Below are 15,591 nucleotides of genomic sequence, written 5' to 3'. Positions count from 1 at the left end.
AGGACATTTCAGGAAAGCATGTGAGCCATGAAGCCTGGTGCTGACACGCAAAAATATTACAGAAGCTCTGGGCTGGACTTGCACACTGCATCTAGCAGATGTGCGCGGCCAGATGTCTGCTGGTGGCGTAAACAACAAGGGGTGTTCTGCAATGGGAGGCGCAGGTATGACAACTTCAACAAGAAATAATTCCACATTCACTCTCTACCCAAAACGAAAAGCAGCATCAGAAATCAAAATGTAAATTGTAACGATGCGTCAAGCCTCCAGACATAAGGCAATGAGTTATTACTTCTTATGTGGCGGGCAATAACTAGGATTGAATTCTCAAAGATGTATTTCACAGCTCCTAGGTAACACAAGGTAACTATGGTAACCATGTTCTATAAATGCAGCATTCTGGGGTGAAGTTAAGCTGATGGCTCTCACCATGTAAGAGGCAGCTTAGAAAGATAAATGTTCACATTTTAACATTCGCAGGATTCTGCCTTACGCTAAAACAGCAGCCCTCTGCAGACTTTTAAGATAACTAAGAAGGTACAAAATAGGATTACTCCTTAAAATTAAAAAGAAATTGCATGCAATAAAATCTTTGTGTCTCCCTTAGACTAGCTTTCACGGAGTGGGAAAAGCTTGTGGCAGTGGAAGTACAAATGGGGAGAGGCTTAAAACAGTTTCACACGACTGTACAAGAGTCGGAATTCCACCCAGAAACTGAGTTTCCCAATTGTTACCTGAAGGAACCCATTGCCTCGTTCATTGGTGGATGCTGGGCACCGTGTGTGACAGCACAGAGGCAGTGCCGCAGGGTCAAGAGAGGTGCGGCTGCACTGACCAATCCACCCAGACCCACACACACAGTCACCAGTACATTCCTGAGGGAGTGCTGCACTGGTGGAGGTGCTGCCTTAAGAGTCATAGAGAGCTACAGCAAAAGGCTCTTTGGCCCATCAAGTCTGAGCTGGTCAAAGACAAACCACCCACCCATTCTCAGAATTCATACAGTCCCTACTGTGCAGGAGGAGGCCATTCGGCCCATTGAGTCTCCAACAGAGCATCCCACCCAGGTTCTATCCCCGTAACCCCACATATTTACTCTGCTAATCCCCCTAACTTCGACATCTTTGGACACCAGGGGGCAATTTAGCATGGCCAATCAACCTAACCTGCATATCTTTGGAGTGTGGGAGTAAACCAGAACACCCGGAGGAAACCCACGCAGATACGGGGAGAACGTGCAGACTCCATACAAACAGTGACCCAGGCCGGGAATCGAACTCGGGTCCCTGGCGCTATGAGGCAGCAGTGCTGACCACTGTGCCACCTTCTAACCCCATTTTCCAGCACTTGGCCCATAGCCGTGTATGCCATGGCAATGTAAGTGCACATCTTCTCAAATTTATGAGGGTCTCTGCCTTCACCACCCTTTCAGGCAGAGAGTTCCAGACCCCCAGCAGCCTCTGGGTTAAAAGGTTTTTCCTCACATCCCCACTAAACCTCCTGCCCCTTAATCATAAATCTATGTCTCCTGGTCAATGATCCCTCCATCAAGGGCAAAAGAAGAGCTCTCCTGAGTGTCCTGGCAAATATCTATCCCTTAATGAACACAGTGCTGATTGTGGGATCTTGCTGTGTGAAAATTAGCTGCAATGGTGGCTGTAAAAGGCACTATATAGATGCAAGTTTGAGTCTTCTTTGACAACAGGTGGTGGAGTGTAAATTGGCAAGAGAAGGGCAGCACGGTGGCACAGTGGTTAACACTGCTGCCTCAGAGCGCCAGAGACCTGGGTTCGATTCCTGGTTTGGGTCACTGTCTGCATTCTACCTCTCCTCTGTCCCATCTCCCCCCCCGCCACCCCACCACCACCTCAACATCTTCATCTGTCATCTGGACTCGAAACGTCAGCTCTTTTCTCTCCTTACAGACTGTCAGACCTGCTGAGATTTTCCAGCATTTTCCCTTTTGGTTTCAGATTCCGCAGTAATTTGCTTTTATCAACCAGTAAAATGGGTCATTGGGGTTTAGAAACGTGGTGTTCTGCCCACCACAAACATAGATCTGAAAGTGTGCCTGGAAGCTGAAGCTTGCCTGTACTCGGGGATACAGGGGAAGGGAATCTCAGAAGGCCACACTAAAACCCAGCGAGGTGAGCCATCATTAAAGCCATCTCTGAATGGCAGCAACCTTTAGAAATAATTCCAAGGAAAGATCTTTAAAGGTGGAGATTGGAAACTCGAGGGAGAAAGGCACAGTTTCAGGGAGGCTGGTTGGCTCAGTGTGTCAAACGTCTGGATGGGTTGTTGCAAAATCCATGGAATCTGCTTTGGTTTCATTTGTCATTTAGTGTGTGGTGTGGTGAGTTCAGTCAGAGTTTGCCTGTTAATCCACATGTACCTCATACTCTGAACGTTAGAGTACAAGATAGATATTGTAAATTGTTTAATCTTTCTGAGCTTGTACAGTAAAGTTTATTTTTGTTTGTTCAAAACCCCTGGAATCGTGTGCCTTTATTCACTGGGGCGACACGGTGACACAGTGGTTAGCACTGCTGCCTCACAGCTCCAGGGACCCGGGTTCGATTCCCGGCATGGGTCACTGTCTGTGTGGAGTTTGCACTTTCTCCCCGTGTCTGCGTGGGTTTCCTCCGGGTGCTCCGGTTTCCTCCCACACTCCAAAGATGTGCGCGTTAGGTGGATGGGCCATGCTAAACTGCCTCTTACTGTCCCGGGATGTGTAGGTTAGAGGGATCAGTGGGGTAAATGTGTGGGGTTGTAGGGATAGAGCCTGGGGTGGGATTGTGGTTGGCGCAGACTCGATGGGCTGAATGGCCTCCTTCTGCACCGTAGGGATTCTATGGTTTTCTGTGGTTCTTTGCAACAAAATGTTATTGATCCTGAAACAGATCCCCCCTCCCCTCCCCCCGGCCCCCCCATCAGTCCCGGGGTCCGGCCAAGGATTGCAATACTGTTGCAAACTTAAGACATGTAGCACTCAATTTTATGCACGGCAGGCTCCCACAAACAGCAACGTGATAATGACCGGATAATCTGTCTTACTGGCATCAGTTGAGGGAGGAATGTTGGCCAGGACTCCCCTGCTCTCCTTTGGGATGTTATCATGGAATCTTTTACATCCACCGGAGCAGGGAGGCCAGGGCCTCAGTTTTAATGTTTGAGGTGACTGATCATCAGGAATATCACCTTCGGGGCGGCAAGGTGGCACAGCGGTTAGCACTGCTGCCTCACAGGGACGTTCTCCCCGTGTCCACATTCTCCTCACAGTCCAAAGATGTGCGGGTTAGGTGGACTGGCCACGCTAAATTGCCCCTTAGTGTCAGGGGGACTAGCTAGGTTAAATGCATGGAGTTATGGGGATAGGACCTGGGTGGGATTGCGGTTGGTGCAGACTCGATGGGCCAAATGGCCTCCTTCTGCACTGTTGGATTCTATGATTCTACCTTGCTCATAGAACCCCTACAGTGCAAAAGGAGGCCTTTTGACCCATCAAGCTTGCGCCCAGGCCCCTGACACCTGGGGGCTAACCTGCACATCATTGGATTTTGGGAGGAAACCGGAGCACCTGGAGAAAACCCATGCAGACACGGGGAGAACGTGCAGACTCTGCACAATCACCCAAGTCCCTGGGTCCCTGGTGCTGAAAGGCAGCAGTGCTGACCACTGTGCCACCCCCATCATGGAATGAAAAGCAGGATTTTTGCAACAACAAGGAACCCTGGAGGGCTATGTTAGGAGAAACGGAATTCCTTCTCAGCCTCCATGAAATATCTGCAAAGGTAATTAACAATGGATCACTGACTGCTGATCCTCTGGCAACTCCTGGCTCCACAATACCCTGCTACAGCCCAGGCAACTCGCCCAGATGCAGAGGTTTAATCAAGACAATAACATCAATTCTGATTATTGGTCATTAGAATATGAATGCAGGACTGAATAAAGAAATACAGCTTGCTATTCATTTCAGAATACAAAATGGGGGGAATGGAGAGGTCATTGCTGATTTCGCCAAGGGCTTCAAACTGCTGGCGCACAAATAATAACACTTTAAAGAACAATGGAAATACTGAGTAAACATGTCCCAAACTCTCAGCAAGCGCAGCTGAATTGCATCTCAACACTGAAAAAAAAAGTGGAACAGCAACATCAGCTCGGTTGACGTTTCCAACTCCTTTAACACCAGGCAGGTCAGATCATGAGAGAATAAACTCAACTGAGCTTGAAGGTCTCCAGAACACAAGTGCCAGGCAGAAACTTAGCTTGGACTGAGACTGACAACACATCAAAATGTACCAAATAAAAAGAGAGACTTGCATTTACATAGCACCTTTTCTGACCTTGAAACACCCCAGAGTGCCTTACAGCCAATCAAGTGTGTCCCAAAGTGTTTTGCAGCCAGTTAGTACCTTGAGGCCACTGTTGCAGTATGGGAAACAGGGGAACCAATTTACACACAGCAAGCTCCCTCAAACAGCAATGTGATAATGACAGATAATGCTTTTTGTGATGTTGATTGAAGGGTAGATTTTGGACAAATCACTGAATTTAACTCTGGATAAAAGCAAATTATTGCGGATGCTGGAATCTGAAAGCCAAAGAGAAAACGTTGGAAAATCTCAGCAGGTCTGGAAGGGTCATCTGGACTCGAAACGCCAGCTCTTTTCTCTCCTTACAGATGCTGCCAGACCTGCTGAGATTTTCCAGCATTTTCTCTTTTGGTTACTAAATTTAACTCCCAGCTCTCCTTCAAAATAGTCCATAGGATCTTTCACATACACTGGAACAGGCTGATGGTGTGGTATGAGGGGTTGAAACGGTTAATGCACGGGACTGTGTAAATACCACCTCCCATAATAATGATGTTGCAAGAGAACACATGATGCGGAGTCAAGGAGGGAGAATCATAGAGTCATAGAGGTTTACAGCATGGAAACAGGCCCTTCGGCCCAACTTGTCCATGCCGCCCTTTTTTTTAAAAACCCCTAAGATAATCCCAATTGCCCGCATTTGGCCCATATCCCTCTATACCCATCGTACCCATGTAACTATCTAAATGCTTTTTAAAAGATAAAATTGTCCCCGCCTCCACTACTACCTCTGGCAGCTTGTTCCAGACACTCACCACCCTCTGTGTGAAAAAATTGCCCCTCTGGACACTTTTGTATCTCTCCCCTCTCACCTTAAACCTATGCCCTCTAGTTTTAGACTCCCCTACCTTTGGGAAAAGATATTGACTATCTACCTTGTCTGTGCCCCTCATTATTTTATAGACCTCTATAAGGTCACCTCTCAGCCTCCTACGCTCCAGAGAAAAAAGTCCCAGTCTATCCAGCCTCTCCTTATAACTCAAACCATCAAGTCCTGGTAGCATCCTAGTAAATCTTTTCTGCACTCTTTCTAGTTTAATAATATCCTTTCTATAATAGGGTGACCAGAATTGCACACAGTATTCCAAGTGTGGCCTTACCAATGCCTTGTACAACTTTAACAAGACGTCCCAACTCCTGTATTCAATGTTCTGACCGATGAAACCAAGCATGCCGAATGCCTTCTTCACCACTCTGTCCACCTGTGACTCCACTTTCAAGGAGCTTTGAACATAGCTATGAACATAGAATGTTCATGACTCCAACAATTTTTTAAAAATTCATTCATAGGTCATGGGTCGCTGGCTGACCAGCATTTATTGCCCATCCCTAGTTGCCCTTGGAGGGCAGTTGAGAGTCATCCACATTGCTGTGGCTCTGGAGTCACATGTAGGCCAGACCAGGCAAAGACAGCAGATTTCCTTCCCTGAAGGACATGAGTGAACCAGATGGGTTTTTCTGACAATTGACAATGGTTTCATGGTCATCAGTAGATTCTTAATTCCAGATATCTTTTATTGAATTCAAATTCCACCAGCTGCCATGGCGAGGTTCGAACCCAGCTCCCTAGAACATTAGCTGAGTTTCCGAATTAATAGTTCAGTGATAATACCACTAGGCCATCGCCTCCCTCGTAGAATCCCAAGAGTGCAGAAGGAGGCCATTCGGCCAACTGAGTCTGCACTGACTCTCCGAAAGAGCAGCTTACACAGCCACCACCCCCCTCCCGCTGTCCCGACCCCTCCTCCCATTACATCCCCATAAAACCCCTGGCATTTCTCATGGCCAATCCACCTGACCTATACATCTTGGGACACGAAGGGACAATTTAGCTTGGCTAATCTACCCCTTCACACTTTTGGACTGTGGGAGGAAACCCACGCAGACATGGGGAGAATGCGCAAACTCCACGCAGACAGTGACCCAAGCCAGGAATCGAACCCGGGTCCCTGGCGCTGTGAGGCAGCTTTGCAAACCACTGTGCCACCGTGCCGCAGTGTAACACCCAGTCCAGTTACTGTTCGGACATACCAACTTCTTAGTCATCATTTTGAAGCCAGGCTACCCAATGTGTAACAGATGGGGCTCGGTTTAATGTCTCATCCAGAAGGTGGCACCTCTGACAGTGCAGCCCTTCCTCAGCACTGCGCCGGAGAGTCAGCCTTGATTTTTGTGTTCAGTCCCCCCGGAGCGGGATTTAAACGGGAACCTTGTGATCGAGGGCCGAAGCAGCCACCAATTGAACCACAGCCGACACACTAACACATTTCCCACACTTAACAAAACGGGAAAAATACCGTCAGGAGAATATTGACTCCCAAGTAAAAAGCAGCAGCTGAGGCGACACCAAAGATTACCCCAAAGAAAACAAATTACTGGAAGAAATTCAATCTCGAAAATCAATCCCTCGTTATAGAATTGAGGCAAATCTCTTATATCTTGCTTCTGCAAGAGATCAGATTGTTTTTCTGATTCACATGGCCGTACAGATTTCCAGTTTTATAAAGGCCGGTTTTCCATCCAAAACTGCAGAAAGAATGCAAGGAACAGGGCCTGGAGAAGGCCATTCAGCCCTTTGAGGCTGTCCCACCATTCAGTGGAATCCTGGGTGACCTTCAGCCTCAACTCCACCTTTCTGTACCATCTCAACATCCCTCGACCCATAGATTTATTGAGCTCTGTATTAAATATACTCAATTAGTGAGCTCCAAAGCTCTCTGGAGTTGAGGATCACAATGATACACCATGTCTAGAGAGAAGAAACATCTCCCCCATCTCAGCTCAAAATGGCCGGGTCTTAACCGTGAGGCTGTGACCTTTAATTCCAGTTTCTACATTCATGGGAAATAATTTCTCAACTCATAAAATTCTAATGTTTCATTGAGATCACCTCTCATTCTTTTTAACATCTCCAGCGCCGCAACCCAGTCGACTCAATCTCTGCCCATCAGACAATCCTTTCAAACTAAAATAAGAGAGGCCTGAATTCATTCTGGGACTAAAGTCCAGAGTGACATGACTGTGTTCAGGGTGTTCATGACTTGGTTGGAATTCTACCCCCAGGCAAAGTCTGGCTATACAGAGAGACCCCAATCTCTGGTTGACAAAGTGAGGCTGGACCTGTACACTCTCGTGTCACCCCACTCGTAAGATAGGGCCCTGTCCTTTCCAAGACAGAAGGAGCATGTCCATGCATTGCACCTTAACCAACGAAACAAAAGCTTGGGGGGACAGCCATTCCTTGGTTCATTCCTCATGGCAATGCCTTGACTTGAATTTGAACTAAAGTTGGCAGTTTACTTTCCTCTATTGCATTCTCCATGGCAACGTCTATTAATCAGGGTCCACTTGCTAACCAGTTACTGCTCTCTTCTCATGCAGTATATATTATTGGTTTACCCTTGCCAACCGTCCTGATGAATGAAAGATGAAAAACTTTGACAGCATGTCTCTTTTCTCTGCAATACTCAAGATTTGTACAACCAAATGATGACACTATCACATTATCTGTGGGATCTTGCTGTGCACAAAAATTATCCGATAATGTCTACACTTCAAAAGTACTCTGTTGGCTGTAAAGAGCCTCAACATCTCAAAATCATGACAGGTGCTACACAAATGCAAATTTCCTTTCAAATGTCTGTGACCTCCCCCTCCCCCCCCCCCCCCCCCCCCCCACTAGTTGCAACTTCCTCCAGACCTATAACCCTCCGAGATCGCCATGCATTTCCGATTTTAATTGGTCCACCGCTGGCAGCTGTACCTTCAGCTGCCAAAGGCGCTAATCTCCGGAAGTCCCTCCCTAAACCTGCCCATCGCCTTTCAACATAACTCCCAGTTCAGAACCAGACATGCAATGCAGCATAGACTTGTTCACCAATGCATGCAACAAGTCTGGCCTTACAATCAGGAGGAAGAAAAGGGAAGTTCTATGCTAGCCTGTTCCAGGAAAGCTTCATCTCAAGCCCAAAGTTCCAGTCCATGACCAGAACCGGCCAGCAATAGAAAGGTTGACTGAACTCAACAGTTCTCTCTCTCTCCCCTGAGTTGTTTATTTGATGTGGAGATGCCGGCGTTGGACTGGGGTAAACACAGTAAGAAGTTTAACAACACCAGGTTAAAGTCCAACAGGTTTATTTGGTAGCAAAAGCCACACAAGCTTTCGAAGCTCTAAGCCCCTTCTTCAGGTGAGTGGGAATTCTGTTCACAAACAGAGCTTATAAAGACACAGACTCAATTTACATGAATAATTATTCATGTAAATTGAGTCTGTGTCTTTATATGCTCTGTTTGTGAACAGAATTCCCACTCACCTGAAGAAGGGGCTTAGAGCTCCAAAAGCTTGTGTGGCTTTTGCTACCAAATAAACCTGTTGGACTTTAACCTGGTGTTGTTAAACTTCTTACTGTGTGGGAAGAAACCGGAGCACCCGGAGGAAATCCACACAGACACGGGGAGAACGTGCGGACTCAGCACAGACAGTGACCCAAGCTGGGAATCGAACCCGGGTCCCTGGCACTGTGAGGCAGCAGTGCTAACCACTGATTGCTAATACCAGACTGAGATGGTCACTCGAGCTGGCATGCCAAGTACCCACACCATACCGAGGCAGTCACCACAGAGTTGGGCTGGTCATGTAGCCAGAATAACTGACACCAACTCAAACTTGTATTGAGACTATCCTCTCCCACTGATCAAAGAAAACTCTACAAGGGCACTCTGAAGGCTTTGCTTTGGAGTTTTGGCAGCCTTGCTTCCTGCCATTGCCCCTAATGCTAATCTTGAGGTGATGTCCCCTTGTTCTGGATTTCCCCAAACTGAAGAAATAATTTCTCTCCATCGATCCCATGAACTCTTTCAACAATTTTAAACCTCTGGATTAAATCATCACTTAATCTTCTATACTCGAGACAGTATCTTGTCCATAGAACCATAGAACCCCGACAGTGAAGAAGGAGGCCATTCGGCCTATCAAGTCTGTACCAACTCTCTGCAGCCTCCCATCCATTGACTCTGTCTACACTTCCCGCTGCCTCAGAGAAGCAGCCAGCATAATTAAGGACCCCACACACCCCGGACAGTCTCCCTTTCACTTTCTTCCATCGGGAAAAAGGTACAAAGGTCGGAGATCACGTACCAACCGACTCAAGAACAGCTTCTTCCCTGCTACTGTCAGGCTTTTGAATGGACCTACCTCGCACTAAGCTGAGTTTTCTCTACACCCTAGCTATGACTGTAACACTACATTCTGCACTCTCTCCTTTCCTTCTCTATGAACAGTATGCTTTGTCTGTATAGCGCACAAGAATCAATACTTTTCACTGCATGCTAATACATGTGACAATAATAAATCAAATCAAAATCAAAAGAAAGAGTACCTTAGCCAGGCCCATCCCCCCTGCCCTGTTCCCATAACCCCAAACATTTACCATGGCCAATCCACCTAACCCACACATCTTTGAACCGTGGGAGGAAACCCACGCAGACATGGGGAGAATGTGCAAACTCCACACAGACCGGGAATCGAACCTGGGTCCCTGGTGCTGTGAGGCAGCAGCGCTAACCACTGTGCCACCGTGCTGCCCACCTGTTCTACAACCTGTTCTCAACATTGAACACTTTTTAATTAAAAAGTGGAAAAGCGAGTTGTTAAAAACACATCAGACCGAGTTCATTAAATCCACTGTAGCCCAGCTCCTGCCTGGTGAGACCCAGCTCCTCGAGGTCCATGCACTTGAATCCGAGTGGACACTGATATCCCTCTCCATCTGGTGAGCAGTGGGTGTCGGGAATAGCCAGGTTATTCCAGGTCACGTTCCTGTAGAGCAGAAGGAATATTTCTGTCACCTTTATAACAGCATCACTTGAACAATCACAGCAATAAGGGTGGGAGCTGTAATACCTGTGCCAATCATTTCACCAATTTCCAATACAGTGAGTCGAAGGCACAGAAACAGGCCATTCAGCCCATCTTATCGGAATGGGTGTTTCTGCTCCATAAGAGTCTCTACCCACCCCTCTCATCATCTCACCCTATCAGCATCTCCTTCTACTGCGTTCTCCCTCGTGTGGTTATCCAGCTTCTGTGTAGAGTTTGCACATACTCCCCCAGTGACTGCGTGGGTTTCCTCTGGATGTTCCGGTTTCCATAGAATGCCTATAGTGCAGAAGGAGGCCATTTGGCTCATCAAGTCTGCACCGTCCACAATCCACCCAGGCCCTCTCCCACTAACCCCACATATTTACCCTGCTAACCCCCTTGACACTAAGGGGCAATTTTACCATGGCCAATCAACCTAACCTGCAAATGTTTGGACTGTGGGACGAAACCAGAGCACCTGAAGGAAACCCATGCAGACACGGGGAGAATGTGCAAATGCAACACAGTCACCCGAGGCCAGAATTGAACCCGGGTCCCTGGCTCTGTGAGGCAGCAGGGCTAACCACTGTGCCACTGCCCCCCCCACAGTCTAAAGATGTTCAGGCTAGGTGGATTGGCCATGCTAAATTGCCCATTAGTGTCCAAAGATGTGCAGGTTAGAGGGATTAGGGGGTTACAGGGATTGGGTGGGAGTGTGGGCCTGTTTAAGATTCTGAGTCGGTGCAGACTCGATGGGCCGAATGATCTCCTTCTGCACTGTTGGATTCTATGACAGGAAGCATTTCTTCACACAGAAGGGAGTGGAAATCTGTTTCTCCCCCCTGCCCCCCAGCCCCCATGCACAGAAGTGAGGCTGAAGGTCCATTCAACACCTCAAAGCTCTGAATGGTAGGTTTTTAATTGGATAAGGATATTAAAGATTACTGAAAGAAAAAGCACATGCTGTCAAAACTTTTCAGCCTGCACTCAGCAGGACAGATTTGCAAGAAAACCAAATCTGAAAGAGAATGACAACTACATGAGGAGAGGCCGCAAAATAGTTGGCAAGTGGATTCTGATTGGTAGAGCCAGTGCCATGGAGAATTTGTCAAGGAACAGTTTGCTGCCAAGCTTTTGTTTAAATACAGACCAGGCAGATGAACTCTGATTGGTCAAGTCATTGCCATGGGGAATGAGTCAGGAAATGGCTGTTCCCTAAGATTTTGTTGAGTTGTAAAAGGCGCAATGTGTGGACTTGTTGTGTTTGTAATGGACAGGGTTCCACGTGTGAATATATGTAGCGTGCCACAGTGCGAGCCTGACTGGTAACCTTATATTGGCTGTTAGTGTATTCTCAGTGTGGAGATGCCGGCGTTGGGCTGGGGTAAACACACTAAGGAGTCTCACAACACCAGGTTAAAGTCCAACAGGTTTATTTGGTAGCAAACGCCACTAGCTTTCGGAGAGCTGCCCCTTTGTCAGAGGCAGATTTCCACTCCACCTGACGAAGGAGCAGCGCTCCGAAAGCGAGTGGCGTTTGCTACCAAATAAACCTGTTGGACTTTAACCTGGTGTTGTGAGACTTCTTACTGGGTGTATTCTTAGCTCATTCGTGATTATTAAGCAAGTGTTGCCCAATCGCAGAAACCTAGCAAGCATGGAGTGATTGGGAATGTTTGATGCCTTGTCTGTTGTGAACAGCTGAGGGGACATGTCGTTTGTTATGATCCGTCAGTCATTAGGATGATGTGGAGATGTTGGCGTTGGACTGGGGTGAACACAGTAAGAAGCCTCACAACACCAGGCTAAAGTCCAACAGGTTTATTTGGAATCACGAGCTTTCAGAGCGCTGCTCCTTCATTGGATAATTTTGTGCATAGCAAGCTCCCACAGATAATGTACTCATTTGGTGGTACATACTTTGAGCATTGCTGAGAAAAGAGACGTGCTGTCAAAGTTTTTCATCTTTCATTCATCAGGACAGTTGGCAAAGTAAACCACGTGATGAAGGGGCAGCACTCCGAAAGCTCATGATTCCAAATAAACCTGTTGGACTTTAACCTGGTGTTGAGAGACTTCTTACTGTAGGCATTGGGATGTACGACGTACATACCTGGCATTACACTGGCACTGACATTCATATAGCTTGTTACTCATTTGCGAGATAGACCTCATTTTGGTTTAATGGCAGCATCCTGTTAGTGGCGAATATCACTCGTGTTGCTACTGTATAGGAGCCACATTAAACAACTAGCTTCACCTGTGTTCAACTTTTGGAGATACCTTACTTTCCAGGTAATCCGTGAAGACTGGGCACTTTTCAGGACTGAAAGTGTTGACCTTGGTCCCGTGCTTGAGTTTGTGTGATATATAGTCAGCAATGATCTGATCAGGGTAGCCATTATTCTGGAGGATAGTTTAGATGTTCTCTATTGCAGCATCAGCTCACACAGTGAGCAGACGGCTCGGGTTCTGTCTGTGCGCTTACTGAAAAGGCCAATCTCGTAGCGTGTGGAACTGTAAGAATCCCAATGCTGAGACTGACCAATGCAGCGAGGCTCGCGGTCGACAGGGGTGGAGAACCCACCGGCAGATTTCTCAACCAGCGCACCGAGGAAAGAGAGCTCATTTGTCTGCGCCATTTCAAAAGATGAATCGGAGCAGAGGATGGAGCAGAGTAAGGTGCGTGTGGAAACTCTGAAATGCAGCAAATGGATCATCTACAGAACAGAAATACACCGGAGGTCGGACGCTGGTGGCATTCCATCCAAGGCACGTTTCTCATAGAAACCGACAAAGGTGTTTGTGAGAGCGGAATGTTGAGAGGATCCCATGGCAACACCATCGATTTGGGTGCACATGGTGTTGGTAAAACTGAACTCAAAGTGTGCGAGTTGCTAAGTCCATAATTCCAATGATATAGATTCACACAATGGTGGAGGGTCCAGATCACCATGGTACAGTGAGACAGTACAAATGCCTATGGCTTCCTTGAGCGTTACATTTGACCATTAGGCTAGAATGTCGAACGATCTCCATGGCATCCCCTCTACCAACCAATCAGCACTGTTTTCTCATGCAGTATAAATTGTTGTTCCCTTTGATGTTGGGTTTTCTTGTGAATATATCCTGATGAGTACAAGATGAAAAGCTTCGACAGCATATGTCTTTTTTCATTAATACTCAAGTTCTGCGCTACCATGTAACTGTTTGTATAAAGGATTATGAAAGCAAGAAAGAGCCGATGAAAAAGTGTCCAATTGGATCGTAGAGTAGGTGTGAGAGGCTGAATATCGCCTCCTCCTCATCAGCCTAAAGTAAGTATTCCTCTGAAGATCAGACCAGCACAGTTAATACGATGGATTTACAGCATAACACCAATAGGAAACAGAAATCATTTTAAACTTAATTTTAAAAAACTCACCAGGCCAACAACTTGGAAAGAATAATAAATATTACTGAGTGAGGAAAGCAACATTTGTAAGCTCACTGCTCACCCTGGCTGCGTGTCGTTGGTGACACAATGGTAGGTGAAGGTGCCAAACATCTGAACTCCCAAAATTCCGTACAAGAGCAGGAAGAAGAGCAGGAAAATGGATACACTCCAGATTTGTTCCCCGGATCGTCTGTAGGAAAGCAATGTGATGATGTAAACAGTGTTCATTATTGGTAAACAATTAACAGACAATGATAGGGAACATCACATTGGGGCGGCACAGAGGCGCACTGGTTAGCACTGCTGCCTCACAGCGCCAGGGACCCAGGTTTGATTCCCGCTTGGGTCACTGTCTGTGCAGAGTCTGCACGTTCTCCCAGTGTCTGCTTCCTCCGAGTGCTCCATTTTCCTTCCACAGTCCGAAAGACGTACTGGTTAGGTGCATTGGCCGTGCTAAAATCTCCCTTAGTGTACACGAACAGGCGCCGGAGTGTGGCAACTAGGGGAATTTCATAGTAACTTCATTGCAGTGTTAATGTAAGCCTACTTGTGACATTAATAAATAAACTTTAAACTTTTTTAGTCATCTATTGTGGCTCTGTCGCTCACCCACTGATCAGAAAGCTCGAAGGTCGTGGGTTCAAATCTGACTCCAAAGACTGGAGCACCAAAAATATCCAGACTGATATTTCTAAGTTTATTTATTAGTGCCACATGTCATGAACAGGCTTACATTAACACTGCAATGAAGTTACTGTGAAAATCTCCTAGTCACCACACTCTGGCACCTTTTCGGGTACACTGAGGGAGAATTTATCACGGCCAATGTACCGAACCAGCACGTCTTTTGGACTGTGGGAGGAAACCCGAGCACCCGGAGGAAACCCACGCAGACATGGGGAGAATGTGCAGACTCCATGCAGACAGTGACCCAAGCCAGGATTTGAACCCGTGTCCCTGGTGCTGTGAGGCAGCAGTGCTAACCACTGTGCCACTGTATTGCAGGACTGAGGGAACGCTGCACTCTCAGGGGTGAAATGTTAAAGTTTAAGTTTATATATTAGTGTCACAAGTAGGCTTACATTAACACTGCAATGAAGTTACTGTGACATTCCCCTAGTCGTCACAGTCCGGCACCTGTTGAGGTCAATGCACCTAACCAGCACGTCTTTCAGAATGTGGAAGGAAACTGGAGCACCCGGAGGAAACCTACGCAGACACGGGGAGAACGTGTAAACTCCGCACAGACAGTGACCCAAGCCGAGAATCGAACCCGAGTCCCTGGCGCTGTGAAGCAGCAGTGCCAAGCACTGTGCTACCGTGCCGCCGTGGTGCTAAACCAAGGCCTCATCTTGTCTTTACGGGGATAGGCCTGGGTGGGGATGTTGCTGGTACAGGCTCAATGGGCCAAATGGCCTCCTCCAGCACTGTAGAGATTCCATGATATGATTCTATGGCCTTTTCTCTCAGGTGGATGTACAAGATCCTGTGACACTATTCAAAGAGGAGCCAGAAAACTTTCTTGGTATCCTGACTGACAGTAACATCACTAAAAAAAAACCAGACCATCTGGTCATTATCACATTGTTGTTAGTGGGATCTTGCTGTGCACAAATTGGTTGCCAGGTTTCCTACATTTCAACAGTGAATGCTTTCAAAATATCTTCCACCGGCTGCTAATTGCATTGGGTGGGGAGGTCCTGCGATTGGGAAAGACGCTACAGAAATGGAAGCTCTTCATTCGCTCTTACTTCAGGATGTTTGTGATCCGTGTGCGCGGAAGCTCAAAGCGAAAATAGATTCGGAATGCTCGAATCATGATGAGTGGTCTTGGGATTCGGAGCATACTGAGGGGTGACATCTGGTCAACTATCTGAGCTATTTCAAAAACCTGAAAAATAACAATTCGGAAT

The 15,591-nt window shown here is 47.0% G+C and overlaps 1 protein-coding gene across 1 annotated transcript in view; it reads right to left on the bottom strand.

Annotated features, from left to right (window-relative positions):
- Window positions 1–15,591, bottom strand: part of nalcn (sodium leak channel, non-selective) — a 225,950-nt gene that overhangs the window by 187,028 nt on the left and 23,331 nt on the right. The window contains exons 4-6 of the mRNA XM_078221539.1: window positions 15,430–15,569; window positions 13,740–13,868; window positions 10,049–10,200 (exon numbers count right to left, since the gene is read on the bottom strand). Of these exons, the coding sequence (XP_078077665.1) occupies window positions 10,049–10,200; window positions 13,740–13,868; window positions 15,430–15,569 (421 nt within the window). The remainder of the gene's footprint in view (window positions 1–10,048; window positions 10,201–13,739; window positions 13,869–15,429; window positions 15,570–15,591) is intronic.

Source organism: Mustelus asterias, chromosome 10, assembly GCF_964213995.1.
Source record: "Mustelus asterias chromosome 10, sMusAst1.hap1.1, whole genome shotgun sequence".
Taxonomy (NCBI): domain Eukaryota; kingdom Metazoa; phylum Chordata; class Chondrichthyes; order Carcharhiniformes; family Triakidae; genus Mustelus; species Mustelus asterias.
The sequence above is the reverse complement of the archived record's forward strand: the minus strand, read 5'-3'. Positions and strand labels throughout refer to the sequence as shown.